This window comes from Corvus brachyrhynchos, unplaced genomic scaffold, assembly GCF_000691975.1.
Source record: "Corvus brachyrhynchos isolate BGI_N302 unplaced genomic scaffold, ASM69197v1 scaffold142, whole genome shotgun sequence".
Lineage (NCBI taxonomy): Eukaryota > Metazoa > Chordata > Aves > Passeriformes > Corvidae > Corvus > Corvus brachyrhynchos.
The window spans coordinates 10342631-10358325 of NW_008237226.1; the positions used below are offsets into that span (position 1 = coordinate 10342631).

The 15695-nt window shown below is 36.9% G+C and overlaps 1 protein-coding gene across 1 annotated transcript in view; it reads left to right on the forward strand.

The window, feature by feature from the left end:
• The window catches only part of AHR (aryl hydrocarbon receptor), a 54787-nt gene extending 47793 nt beyond the window's left edge, over positions 1-6994 (forward strand). Inside the window, 2 exon segments of the mRNA XM_008630012.2 lie at positions 1-732; positions 3893-6994. Coding sequence (XP_008628234.1) covers positions 1-732; positions 3893-4048 — 888 coding nt within the window. The 3' untranslated portion in view covers positions 4049-6994.
• Positions 6995-15695: the final 8701 nt, after the last annotated feature.

Genomic DNA, 15695 nt, shown 5'->3' on the forward strand with positions numbered 1-15695 from the left:
TCTGATGTGGATGATATTGGGGACATCAACATAACTGACGAAATCCTGACTTATGTTCAGGATTCCTTAAATAAATCTGACTTCTTATATGCAGACTGTAACCAGCAGCAGCCCTTGATCCAGAATGAAGGTTGCATGGTACAGCAAGACTTAGATCCACATCAACTTCATCAGCACCAGAAACAGCTTGTGGAACAGCAACAACAGCAGCAGCAACAGCAGCTCTGTCAAAAGATGAAACATATGCAAGTCAATGGGATGTTCACAAATTGGAGCTCTGGCATCAGCATGCCTCTTAGCTGCCCACAGCAGCAGCCCCAGCAATACGTGTTCCCTGGCATGCATGCCACTACATCTGAGTTCTCTTACAAATCAGAAGTAAACACTTCCCCTTATGAGTGTAGGCAAGACTTTGTTCCCTACAAGCAACCCACAGCGATGATGCCACAGCTTTCTAATTTTGCTCAAATGGATTTTCCTGCAGCAGGTTTTGGTGGAACAACCTATTCTGCTTCTTCCAACTTTGAGGATTTTCTCAGTTGTTTGCCGCAAGTCCCTGAAAACCTTGAGTGTGGGATAAATTCTGAGTCAGTTATGCTCACTCCTGAAACATGCTATGCAGGCGCTGTTTCTATGTACCCATGCACGCAGGAGGCACAGCCCAGCTGCGTGGATCAAATGCAGTATGATCCTGTGATGACAAATCAACAACAACAAACCTTGGGGAACAAGGTATGGTAAACAGTATTGCTGCATTGCTTGCATTTTGAATTGAGTTTATATAGTTTTGGCTGGCTGCTGGGGGACAGAGTTTGTTGTGACTGTATTGCTGAGTTTGAAATGGATGGGTTAGTAGTGTGTGGATGTCTTTGCTTTATTTGTTCATTAGAGTGAAGAGAGTTGCATTTGGTCAAGTTTATATATACATGTCCCTGCAGTCTGATAGCTCTCTTTGGCAGTATTAATCAAGAGTGAATGAACTAGTCTGTGGACCTACCAGTAATTTTCCTGATAGGAGCAAAAGAAGAATTTTTAAAGTCTTGGAATTTGCTAATAGATCTTTTTGAAAGGAGTTGAGTTTCCTTGGCACACTAATATTCATTAAATATGTTGTAAGGATCAAAAAAAAAGTGTTAGTATTGTCTAGCTACTCAGATCCTTCAATGATTTTAGGATTAGTGAAAGTATTAGATTATAATATCATAAAAATGGCCTTAAATATGAACTATTTCATTTCTATACACAATTTTACTCCAAAACTTTTTTTATATATTGCTATAAGTGAAAGTCAGCTTCTTCCTCATGCTGCTGTCTAAATTATCTGCTGAAGAAAACAGAGTTTGAAAAAGTTGTATTCACAGTGAGATAAGATGGTTCTTTTTCACCAAGGAGAAGGCACAATAAAAGTCATGGAAGAGAGGATCCTGGCTGTAGCACAGGCACAGTTGTAAACATGGTTCTTCATTGGTAAAATTAACTTAGAAATAAAATTCAATTACTAATTCCTGCTTCTGAATAACCTTTGTTGAAGTGCTTTCTCTTGTACCATTTATTTCTGTTAATGCTGCTAAAGTACAGAGCCATAATTCTTTTTTTTTGTTTGTTTTACCTCAATGAGTTAATGTTCTGAAGTACTGATCCTGCAAATGCTTATGCACATGCATAAGCATTTGCAGAATTAAAGTATTAATTGGTATTTAACCTATGCAAGACAAAGGTGAGGAATGCAATTTAGAACATATCCATTTTTTTACATGCTTAATACAAGTACAAAACATTCCCTTTTTTAAAACTGCTTCACTGCTGAAAAGAATGCAACTGCAGAATTGCAGAAATTTACCTAAAATACAGGACAGCTCAGCAATATGAATGGCTTCTCTCTGAGTTTCCAGGGTTGAAATTGCATGAAGTGACTTTGAGAAACTGCAGTGCACAAGCTTGAGCACTGCTTCGCTGTGCGTTGCCTGGCTGTGCTCGGTGTTCAGTCTTTTTTAATGCTTCTTAATAGTGTTGCAGGGAAGTTCCAGGGCCATCCAAGTTTGTTTTTATAATAACAAAGAATTACTCTTTTCACAAAAGCTGTACTAGTGTGATGTATCAGTTTTGAACAGCCATTGCATTTTTAATTCCATTTCTTTATTTTTAATGGTTGGTTTCAATTGCATTTATGTTGCAGATTATTTTGTTGTTACACTGCCTTAATCATTTTTGTTATGACCCCTATTTTTTTATTTTCTTCCTTGCATTTTCTTCACATCTGTCTATAAAACGTTTAATGACTGAGACAGCAGCTCTGAAAAAATTATGTCTATTGCTTCATATTTAATAGAATGCTGTGCTGCAATAATAATAGGACATTCAGTTTGTTGTTGTAAAAAAATGAACAAGAGCCACTTTGTGAAAAATTGTCCTTACTTAATTTGTTCAGAGGTAAATTCAGCCCCTCTTGTTAGGGTATTCCCATGCTGTAGGGCTGGGTAGCACTGCATAAGCAGAAGCCTCTTGTGAATAAGCAGATAGGATACTGCTGTCTGAGCCCACATTCACACAGCCAAACCAAAGTAGGGCAGTCTTGGTGGCTGGGTTTAGCACGCTGACATCCCTGTCAGTGGTTAGAGTTCAGAGAGAGGACAGATGTTGCTATCCAAGCCATGATTGGTATCTTTTCAGACTTCTAACTCCCATCGATTTCTACATGAAAAGACTATGGGATTAGAAATCCAGAAGGGTTTATTGTGCCTTGACCTTCTGCCTATCTTTTAATTGTGGTGGGAACATAGCCAATGTAGTCTAAAATCACTTTCAGAGATGGAGAAGGACAGAAATGCCTGTGATAGTTTGGCTGCTTGTTTAGGATCAGTATTCCTTTATTAAGTAGGAGAAACCTTCCTAAGTACTTGATTCTGTGCTGAGAGCATTCTTAAAAAATTTAATGAGCATGGCCATCTTATTAATGAAGAATATTAAAATAACCTGTTTCTGTCAGAAATAATCCTAGTGTATGCTCTTAAAAGTGTGTCAGCTTTGATTAAAAACATAATTGTTTTTGAAAGGTTAGAAGAATTGGGCACAGTTAGTCAAATTTCAATGTTTGCATAGAAGGAAAAAAAAGAACTAATACCCAGCATAATTTGATAGATGGATGAATGAATGTATGAGACATGTTCTTAAAGACAAATCTTGAATGAATGAGTACTTATGATATAAGCTGCTCCTAAAGAGATGATGGAAATGTTTAAAATACTTTGTTGTATTTTCTTTGCATGACCGAATTGAGTATTTTGTAGATAAAGTCCGTGGCATGACAGGAAGCATTACATTAGGTGATTAAAATAATCCTAGGAACAATTTTTTTAAGACTGATGAAAGCCATTCAGTGCTCTTACTTGGCATTGTCAGTATGAAGACTGTCAAAAAGCCCACCCTGCAACATTTCAGCCTGTGGATTGCACACAGTATGCTTCAGGTTATGGATAGGACTGCATGTGCATTCCTGGAAGAGCTGTAATGTCTGGATCCCACTGCAGGCATGGAAAGATGTAAATAGGTTGCTTTTAAAATGTAACAGCTGGATGTGACAATTAGGAGTTCTCAGTCAGACTGTACTTTCTAAAAATAGAAACTATATTGCACTTTAGATAAGAGAATTGTTTCTTTACTTAGCCAGAAATATGGCTCCCATTGACTTCAACATGGGTAAGATTCACTGATGATTCAGTCCCTACTTTAATGCAAATTAACTTCTCATTATTCATCATTAAAAAAGCAATTAAACCTAATCAATGTATTTTAAGATTATCTCATCCAATGTGTCTTTAGGAGGATTATTAAATACTTATAAATAAATTGGTTTCCTATGCTAACCATTTATATTCTCTTTTTTTCCTGCCAGTTCCAAAATGGTTTCAATGGAGGAAATGTAAGCGAATCATATCCCTCTCAGTTAGATGTGATCAGTAATGCACAGACTGCCACACATCTTCAGCCTCTTCATCATCCAAAAGAACCCATATCCTTCTCAGATTTGGCATCTAGTGGATTTATCTGATTCAGATCTAGAGCTCCATCTGTGATTTTGTCTGGGCGTCAGGTTGCTCTGATAAGTCTCTCTTTGAGCATCAGACTTTAACAGCTAAATTGCATTTTGAGAATATGAGGTTGATTGCACTATATACGGGTGGATATGTAATTTAAGACCTGGCTTTTGAGAATGACAGGTGAAATTGAATCTTCCGATTAAAAGTATGCATGTGCTGTTTTGCATCAGGTTGACTGTGTCCGTGAAGTATGGATTACATACATACTACAGACTATGTCATGCTATACAACATAAGATAAGGCAAATGGTTTTGTTCTTTAGAAAATAATTGGGCACTTTACAAATAGCATTGATGGCACAAGGAAGGTGATTTCACACATGAATTATTTCCAGACTTTATTTTTCAAAAACTATTAAAAAGCTCTAAATTAATGAGAATCAAAAGCACTTAATTTTAATGCATACTAAGCTCTTTAATCACTTATTTTATATTTAAACCCTTTTGTTTTAAGTCTCCATTTCTAGCACTTTAATAGAAGGCTTAATACAAGGATATGATATGCAACTTCAGGTTTTCTATGAAACAGACCCCTTGCATTCCTCCTTTTCATGTCAACCTTAAGTGCCTCACAATTTAGCTACCTTGTTTCTGATGGGAGCTTATTTTAGCAAAACTCACTATAAATGTCATCTCTAGATTGTGAACTTTTAGCTAACATCTACAGTGCTACTGGCCGTGTCTTTTTTCCTTTCCTTATTTGTTTAGAGAGTGACTTAATTCATCTGTGGATTTGTTACACTATTATCAGGAGTTGCTAATGTTCTGAATTTAGTTCAGCTAAAGAATTTGAGTTTATTCTATACCGCTTTTCTGCTTTCTTCAGGCAATACAGGGTATATTAAAAAGCAGATTTTGCTGAGGGGGAGGAGCAGATCCTCAGGATTAGTTTTAGATTATTAATGCTGAAAAACATGTGCCTTATCTTGTGTTAAAATGCTCATAATGTTCTTTAGAAATAATACAAGGCTGTTCTATGCAAATATTTTCATTAAAATGGATATTGAAAAGGATTGCATTTTCAATAAAAGGGGTAAAGAAGTCTCAATAGTGATTGGTATTGACATTATTTTGACTGCAATTTTCAATGTTAATAGTGGGATAAGGGTCAGTTTGGTTTCAGTTTTATCCCTGGCAAATTGCACTGCAAAGAACAGAGAGGTTATTCTTCTTGTGTATGTTGATCCATTTGTAAAGCTTTGTGCAAAATATGAAATTGGGGAAAGAAAAAAGTAATTGGAGAAATTCTCCTTGTAATAGGTTTTATTTTCAGGAAAAAAGCCAAACTAAACATATCCACTAAACATTCTGGGGTTTTGTTTTGCTTTTTCTGAGGACTGTTCAAATTTCAGACACCAATGTTTGGTGCAAAATAATAATCTCCTTGAAAAATACAGAAATGTGTATATGTTCAAAATATTTCATACTCTTGTGTGTTGTATAGTTCATATATATAATAAAATGTCTTTGTAAAATATTTTAAACAGTTAATTTTAAAGTGTTACATCGTTATATGTTAAGAACAATTTTATTACATTTGTTATATATAATGTAAAATGGCAATTTAGCTAGTTTGTTTGAAACAGGCAAAAGTAAATTGGCTCCCTCCAGATAGTTGTTAATATTGTTTAATAAAGGACAATCACTTGAAATTGGAATCCTTTCATAGCTGAAACATGCTTTCTCTGAAGAACTTATTTTCTTCCATTTTGTGTGATGTGATACATTAGGCCAAACTTCTAACTGTTAGTTACAACTTTTCAGATTAATAAATTCAGCAGTTCTTTTAAGTGAAATTAGCATATATGAAAGGGACATTAAGGAAGCAGTAACTATTCAGGAAAAGCCCATAAAGACGTTGTGGGTTTTATTATAAGGCTCTTTTTTTTTTTTATAATGTTTCAGATTTTGTTTTCAGCACAAGATAATTGTAACAAATTCACATAATATCATTTGACTTAATCCTTCATTCTGTCTATTTTTTTTATTGAAGGTCTTGTTTTAAGCCAATATCTGAAGCGTCTTCCATATCTAGCTAGTGTATCATGTCTGCATTTGAACTTGAAAATTAGAAAAATGCTGTAAAACCGGAAGGTTGAAAGGGATAATGTATGTGTTCCATCTTACAAACCATTATATATCCTGTTTATGAATTTAGTTAAACCAAATACCTGTTGTCCTATCACTAAGTGCCAAGGATGCAGTACTACAACTGTGCTGCCCTACTTAATGTAAACAAGTTAGTTGTTTATATGCATATCAGCACATTTTGTGCATTATCTTACGTGTACAACGTTGACTGTATTAGCGCACTCTTGATCTGCACCAAACTGTACCTACAGTGCACAGGTGGTTTTGAATTGGATCTCTATTAGCCCTTCAGGTCTGTTATAAGTAAGATTATAACCCAGTGTTAGTCAGTATTACTCTCCGCTTTTGTACAAGTTTTCTTACCTTGTTTTACTTCCCAGTTCTTCTCTCTCCTTTGCTATGCCTGCACATACCATGCAATACACCTCTTGCGTTAAGGTATGGTTCTGTAGCGCTCTTGCTCATCTCCACTAAAGTTTGTAAGACATAATACATTGTAATAAAATATTCACTTGAATGTAGCTGAAATGTATGTTCTTTTACTACAAAAATGTTTGATTTCAGCAGTATACAAAAAATACATTATCATATGGTTACTAATATCTTTTGAGAGCTCGTCATCTAAAATAGTTTACAAAACTTGTTATTTACGTCACTGTGGACTTTGCACTTCTCTGAATACTAGATGCAAATACAATGTATATAATTTAGAGTGGTGAACAAATGTGTATTTGTCCATGGAATTAGTATTTTATACTTGCATGAAAATGAGTTTATAAATAAAGTTTGTAAATAGCAAGCCACAATTAGTAGTTGGAAGGCTCCTATATTCATTGCTTACTCACAGTAAATTCACAGCTGAACAGTACTGAGGCAGGAACAGATTTCTGCATTGATGCTGCTGAAAAGAAGTATGTTCTCTTTTGTGATCTGTAGCTGGCCATTGGTACTTAAATTACATTGGTATTTACTGTTTATTGCTAGTTTATAAGTAGTGACATTAGGTTAAGAAAACAATTTGTTTATTTCTAATAATATTTGCTAATATTACTGTTTCCTGTGTGGTATGTTGGCTTTGCATTATAATCTTTTAAATCATTTGTAATGCTAAATCAAATGTTTCACTGTAATTCCCTATGCAGTTTACCAAATTTACAGTGGTTCTTCAGTTTAGTGACATGATGGACAAGAATTTAATTGGCTTGAACTACACCACTGTCTTGTAAAATTTATTAAGACAAATGTCTTATTCAGAATCAATACTAGGCTGTGAACTCTGTATGTCAGTCCTATTGTTTACTCTTCTTTCACTGCACAAAAAGACATGCTAAGGTACAAGAATAATTCAACAAGACTGCAAATCTATAAGGTAACATCTGGAAATAATCAAGCAGTAATATAAGCAACACTGGTCATCCTTTTCTTTGTAGTCTGTTGCATTTGTTAAATGTGCACCTTCAAGCCACATATCAGCCAGTTCCCAGAAGTATACGACCTTACTGTCCAGTTTTGTTTGAAGGAAGGAGATACTTTCTTCTGGGGAAAGCCATTTTCTTTATGATTTATGAAGTTTTTTTCTTCTTTGCTCTAATTCAGCATGAAAGTTAAAAACCATGGTGACACCAAACCAGCCGTAGGGCACTGCATCAAAAGCTCAGGCAATTTTTTGATAGTACACAAGGCTCTGTCAGAGGGAAGCTTTTCCAAATAGCTATGTTGGAGATCTTCCAAGTGAGGAACCATGTCTTCCACTCACACACTTAAATTGAGAGCTGTTTTATTCTCGGATGATTTTGTTCATCTGAGAACTGGCTTTTTAATTAGAGTTACTTCTACTGTTTAGAGTAGGAGCCTGATTCTACTTCTAATATTTTTATTCTGTCATTGATTAATTTGGCAAATTATCTTCCTGCCTTCTTCCCTCTCTGCCTAGGCATCCTTCCCTACTAGCTGACAGTTGTAGTTCTAAATAAGTAATACAAGAGCAAAACAGCTTTAGACATCTAAAATACAAGTTGACACTTAAAACTAATATTGAAATTCCCCCCCACTGTATACTTTGTGCTGTCTAAAAACACGTCATGATTTCCAGCATGGGGCACTGTTCACTTTCCCCCATTTCATTTCCGTTCCCTCCAGGAAGCAATTCTCACTTTGATTACTTATCAATGAATCTGAGCCAGCTCTAGAGAGAGACATCCATTCTTTCACTCTAGCAAGTTCTGGTGCATTGATTCTTCTGGTGAACCCACATTCTATAATTCCTCTTATCTCTTGAAGTTTGTCTTCCTGACAAGTAAAGAAGAACTATATTAAGGCATCAGTATCTAAGTAAAAAAATTTCAAAGATTCAACCAAATATGTGAAATCAAAGATGTTATCAGTCTTATGAGATGATGAGTTTTCTTCTTAATAACCTGACTTTTCTATTCAATGTCCAACATACAATGTTATAGTATTAGTATTAAATAAAGCTATATACACTTACTTTCCAAAGAAGGTAGTCTTTGAGAAAAGGAGAGGTTCCTCAACCTTAAACATTTTTATGATTTATGCTGAAGCCAACAGGCTCTTATCTTCTCTTTAATCTTCCCTGGATGCAAGTAAAAGTATAAGCAACACTGCTTATAACTTTTAGTAATTACTAACTTACTTAATTTCAAAATTAATGACTTCAACGGCTTTTTTAACATGTTTTGAAGACTCTATATGATCATAATCATCACCTATACAACTAAGTTTGAGAAGTTTCATTATTGAAAAAATAAATTATAAAAACCGTAGAGGAAGCCTGAGGAATGTTGGGACTAATTGGAATCCGTCATGCTGCATAATAATAATAATAATGGTAATAACAATAATAATAATAAATATTAAAGTCCCTCCTATACTTACAGAATGAAAATTTTTGATCAAATTTTCTCCTTTTTGCTGGTTTTGGACAGGCAGACTTCCCACAACACAGAGTAGTGGGCATCTGTTGGTACACGATATAAACCAGAGGAACTCAACTCCTTGTTAATAAAAGTAAGAGCAAATTAGAAGAAACTATGAAATTTATTTGTGACACTTGTCAGTAAAATTTTGAGGAGGAGGTGCAGGAAGAGAAAGGATGGTTTCACACTCACTGGACTTCAAAGGTGTTTGAAGGTATTTGTATTATTTTCTAGTTTCTAAGCCATAATCCTTCATTTTTTAAAGACCAAAATTTAAATCTTCAGAGTCCTTACTTGGCTGCCTTGATTATGCCATAGCCACTCAGATCCTGGCAACACCGAGCTACTTGGCTACCAAGCCCTCAAAGTTGCATATCAGGTGTTTCCTGCATCTCTGCGGGGCCCAAACCAGTAAGGGGTTTCAAAACATAACGAGAGAATTTATCCAACAGAAAGCAGACAGAAAGTCTGTCAAAAAGAACTAATTGGCAAGCAAAAGAAGTTAGCTCCATCCTCTGCCTTGTTTGGCTTTGGGATGTGAATGAAATGGTCTCCATAGTGGTTCATAGGATATGCTGAAATGAAAAAGTCTCTCCTTTTAAGTTGTTCCACTTGGAACGAGTAGTTCATGAATAACAGAGAGTGTGAGAGAGCAAGGGATATATCCTTTGGTGTAGGATCTAGGACATGAACTTAAGACAATTGGATTCTTCAGGAGGAGGTGCTGGGTTCCCAGGATAGTCTGTGGCCCAGCAATTAGGACATTCATTCACCTCTTCATCAGCATCTTTTTCATTCTCTTGAGGGGAGAAATGTTATCAGTTTGGATGGAGGTTTAAATGTAAAAGCCCTCAAACAAAATAAAAACCCTTCATACTTGGTTTCACATCTGCAGTAGATGAAGGATCTCTGCAGCTGAAATATGCTACAAATGGCCTCGTTGGAGAGTTTATTCTCTTTCATTTTAGCTGCCCATACTCACATGTATGTTTTTTGAGGCATGTATATTGCAAGTTCTCATCAATATTGTAAACATAACTGTCTCTCAGATCTTTTTCTACAGAAGATGCAAGTTGCTCTTCCAAGTTATAAATGGAACTGTAAAGTAAGTGCAGAATGACTTTTTCCCAGTGGAGCTTCAAATACAATGCCAAGAGCTGGTCAGGACTTCACAGTACTGCCAATCATGATAAAAAATAGAGTAGTCCTTTGTTTGCAGAAGTACCTAAAATTACTAAACAAAATGGTGTAGCTTTTGTGTGTCCTGGTGGGTGGTGATAGCAGTGCTGTGTAACGTGCACATGCACGTAGGCAGAGCAGCCTGTGATCATGAAGGCACATGATTGTGTGCCAAAGAATGTTTTAATTATACTGGCATTTAATCAAACCTTGAAAGGCTAATAAGAGCCTGTGACACCTCATTCAGTATAAGGAAGGATCTGCATTAAACTTCAGACCTAGACTTATAATCAGTACATAAACTTTTATGTACTTAGCTTTATGGCTCAAATCTACTTTCAGTCCCTCAATAGTTCTTAATAAAATAAATAAAAGGAAGTTCTCAGGCAAAGAAAAGTTTTGCTAACTTTATGTTTCAATTTTAATATTGCAAAGTGAAATAACAATCATAAGAGCTTCAGACCAAGAATATTATTATTAAGCAGCAAAAATGTGGAAATGATCAGTTTAAAGAATGTAGATAAACCTCATCAAAATCTTCTAAGCTATTACATTTTCCCTCAAATATAACTATGTGAAGTCACATTTATCAAGTTTGTTACATTCCTTCCTTTTTTTGCAGACACCTAAAACCATAATTTAAAATGCTTCTTGCTACAGATGAGAAAGATACAGATTTTCTGACTCAGCTGTGACTTCAAAACTTGTGGAAGCTCAAAGTGCTTTGAATTCAGCATGCCCATTGCTCTCTAAGCTATAATCTGGACAAAAGTGAAATATGTGGCAGAAGATCCAGATCTGAGTAGGTGTAGCACTGAATATTTTTCATTGCTTTTATTTATTTTTAGATCTAGAGTATTTGTATATTAGTGGACACCCCTACCCACTCTCAGGGGTCATATAAATCTTACAGAACCTACTCCAATAGATACCAGTAGAATGAGACCAATTTGGGCTTACTGTTTAGATATTACCAATGAAGTTTTTAGCTTCTGCTGCTTCTGAATTGAAGACAACTGTGCAGCTTCTGCAGAAAGGGCCGAAGTATACTGTGAGAGTGTCTTGAAATCCCTTTGACAGACAGCAAAGGTAGATGAAGAGTTTAGCCTATCAGAGTCTGTAGAGCAAGAACAGCTGCTTCATGGCTGGAGCAGTTGCCTGTTTCATCAGGGCAAGGTAGGCAGACTCCTGCAGCAGCACTGCGCAGTAGCTGAAGTCACTAATAGGATATACAAAGGACAAATATGGCTCAGCATTGCTGCCAAGGATTCATTGCAGGTACTGCAAGGGAGTACCTGTACTCATTACAGGTACTGCAGGGAGATCCACAGTGCTAAGTGCTGCTCACACCACAGGGCCCAGAGCCAACTGTAAGCTCCTAGACCAGACTTGTCTGACTGGTGACTCCGTCTTATGCAACAGCCTTGTGGTTCTAGGACGAGCCTTCTGCCCGGGCTCAACTGGCAGCAGGAAGGACTGCATTCAAATGTGGATCCTCACAACAAATACACCAGCTGAACTTCCACCCAGGAACTTGGAATAACTGATCTGAATTATTCAATGTTCCAAATGAGCTGACTCCCATGCTTGCAGACACAGATCACCTAGCAGTTGTTATTTGGGTGGGAAGGGGGAGGGGGAGTGAGCAGGAAAATTCCAACAAGTTGGTTAAACAGGATGATTTATAACACCTAATGCCTAAAGCAAATACCAAATATTTTAGAATCTGTTTTCCTCTGATGTGGCAACTGTTAGGTACACTCTTGTCCACTTTGAGATATCACTTCAGCAGCAGCCCTCAATCGAAAAAATCTGTTGGGTAACACAACCCAATTTGAACAGTAAGGTAAGCTGCTTATCTGCTTGTAGCTTTTCCAAACTTCTTTGCTACCATTCTTTGCAACTTCTCACTGCTCTCTGTTCCTTGCTCTGGCAGCTGCTCTCTTTACCCATGGCATATTGGTGAGTGGTTCCTGCTACAGCAGCTCAGAGCGCTGAAAATAACACAGATAACTAACATACATGTTTACGTGTGTTAGCTTAAATAGCCTTTCCTGCTTTGCAGCATAGAGGGAATTGTTGCATATCAGTCCTTTATTCAACTTTAGAGGAGAGGATTTTTTTTTTTTTTTAGGCCTTGACTATCAGTCTTACAGCACACTTGGCAAGTCCCTTGTCATCAATCTTCCTTCTCTGCCCCCTGCATCCTGAGAACATGGCAATAGCTCTGCTCTCTCTTTTCCAGTTGCTTCTGAGTCATGTGTTCCCTCAAAGCAATCTTTCTCAACATTTTGGGCTGTCAATCTTCATGCAACCCTGAGTCAGTTCTCCTGCCCAGCAGAAATGAAGCCACTGCCAGCAGTGAGAGGTAGGTAGCAATTCTCTGGCTAAGATAAACATACCCAGTGACGTACTACAGCCCACTCATGTTCCCTTGTCACTCCCCACATTAGAGGAATAGAACTTCTACATACTTCTTCCACCCATTATGTCTTTGGAGCCTTTTATAACCTCCTAGTTGTAACCTAAAACTTGAGAAACACTTCTTTAAAAACTACATGCAATAAATGATGGAGGACCCTTCTTCCATCCCTCAAGAACTAGTATTTGACCTTTCATTTACCATACTGTATTTTTAGTGGTATAATTTCAGACACAATTATCTACACTCAGCTTCTTAAATCATGCATGAAATGCTTTCTCAGGGCCACATTAACAACTAGCTGCTCAGCTTGCTGGAATTAGAAACCAGATATGTTGTTCTCTTTACAATATAAAATCAGACTGTGGCTTTGGTGTAGATTGCTATAATAAAGAGGAAAGGCCCCTTTGGTGTTCTTTAATTTATGACACACTGTAAAATGTCCAGGCACATTTTGCCTAGTAGCAGAAGGAGAAAAAATAGTAACTCTTGGCTGAAGATTAAAAAAGTCTCACACACCATTAATGTATTTTGAGATCCTGCACATTTGGGAGCAAATCAGCTACTTATCTGCTTCTGGGATCATACTCATTTGTAACCACAGTGCAGGCTCTGTGGCTTTCAAGATCTTTTTTGTTAGTCTGCCTAAATAAAATCATTCACATCAGATAAATGTCAGTACAGTGCCATTAAGATCACATTAAAGAGATCTTTAGGCTAACATTTTTGGCCTTGCAGGATAAATTGCATCCTGTTCTGATTTTTCAGATTCTTAATGTCTCAAAGCCTGCTTTTTAAGCACTAGAAACTAAAAATAGTCAAGTGCTGTGAATTACAGCTATATTGTGCTCTTTACCCTGCTTGTGAAAAGTCTTGTCATCATTCTGCTGGGTGTTTCCTGGGGAGCTGCATAAACAACTATGACCTATAGTTTTCTATAGCTTGTGGTCAAATTGTTTAATCTCTACTTATCAGTCAGGAACCTTCAAAATGGCTACTTCACTGCAGAGCCTGTAGTAGAAGTACATCATCCGATTAACTTCAATCAACTGCAACAGCAAACAGAAACATTACAATCACAGAATGATGCAAAGATCTCTTACATCATCTCTCTCCTCTCACTGATGGAACAGGATTCCTCATGGTTGTATAAAAGCTTCATCTGTCTCACTAGGGCAACTGTGGTACCTCCAAGTCATGCAAGAGCCCAGTAGGTCTCTCCCTCTGAGAAAGATTTCCCTTCATTTATCCTATATTTTTCTCCTCTTCATTTCTTCCTTCTAGTCTCTATGTAGCTATCTCAAGAAACTGCCTTCCAGCCAGGCACACAACAAAATAGATCTTGACGATCACCCTTAGTCAATTTGAACAGTATGTATTCAGGGATTGGTATTTCCATACACCATGCTATAAAATAATTGGTATGAACAGACAAGTAAAAAGTAATAGAATGATCCAGCAGAAGTGGCAGGTGAGGAGCTATTATTTTTTTCTTGACACAATAATTCTTCAATAAAAACCTCCCCTTGTAATACAAGCCCATTGTTTTTATTGTGTTTTGAAAATACTTTTCTTTCAGCATGCTGGGTTTTTAAGGGGTTTGGGGTTGTTTTGGTTTTTTTTTCTCAAAGTGAATGTAGTCCATTATGTCAGTGCTGGACAAAGAGACATTAGTTGAATTGATTGTTCATCATATTAGAGACATATATATATGGGAAAATCTCTTGCCTCCTTCTTTATATGAGGAAATTCCTTATGCATGCCAGATTTGTATTGGTTTGGTTTTGCAGAACATTATGTTGAAAACTCATGTCAAATGCCTATCCAGCATCTCTTTCTCCACCAGTAAGAATTTCTTGTTTTCTTCATCCTTTGAAAGAGTTGACAGTCTGCATTTCCCAAACAATTGAGACAAAAAGGTAAGGGAGATCTGACTGAAGAGCATGCAGCAGGGAGCTGTTAGATAAAACTGTGCAAGAAAGACCAAAATATTAAGGAAGCCTGAGGAATAATAGAACATCCAGCAATGGTCCCTTGGGGGTTAGTTAGAGGTGCCGTTGTGTAGGACACTCAGACCTAGACTGAGCTAGCTTGTACTCTGAAAACAATTTATATGGTTTAATGGATTTCTCCTATCTTTTATTCATTACTCTGCTTGGTCCATGACTGGGGCCTTTCATTCTATGAGAAAAACATGTGTGCACAGCCCAAGAGTGGATGCTTGTCTGTGTGCTTTTAAAGGGCTCATAGCTGCCTGCCAAATCGCTTTTTCTTTTTGGTTTCATGTGTTTTTTGAAATTCATACAAAACCTTTGGAAATGACTCACACAAACATTTCAAAATCCATCCAGAGGAATTGAAAAAGGAAGGTGTTTACTCCCTAGCTCACAGCCTTTGTGTGTCATATCTCAGCCTGCAGCAGGTGTTCTCAGCTATCATCAAGATGTTCTCATAGCAGCTGAACATACATATTTCTTTGCGCATGATATTCTTTTACCTTATGGAACTTGTCAAACTGCAGCATAAGTTACCTCAGCTTCTTTGCCAAAATTGCAAGGAAATCCTATATTTGCCACTTCTAAATATTTCTGTCAATGTTTTGTGGAATCCTTTTGGCCTATAGACAAAACAAACAAAAAGATAAGTATAGATTTACCCACTCAGTTTCTGTCTTCTCCTCTATCCCCGTCAGTGTCTATACCCTGACTGTTATTCCTCACCTGCAGGCCCAGTCACAGTGGATTTAGTTCAGTCTGCAAGGTAAGAAAATTACCTTGTTTAAAGCTGACAGGTGAGTTTAGAAGTGGCCTACCTTACTTAGGAACTCTGTGCCTCAGGATAGAGATCACTTTTGCCTGTTCATGTAGAAAAATACAGAACATATTTGCAAAAATAACTGTGCTGTCCACATACACCTAAAACAATTCTGGCAGTCTCTGGCTCTGAATGTCACCTCTGGGTCTCCTAATT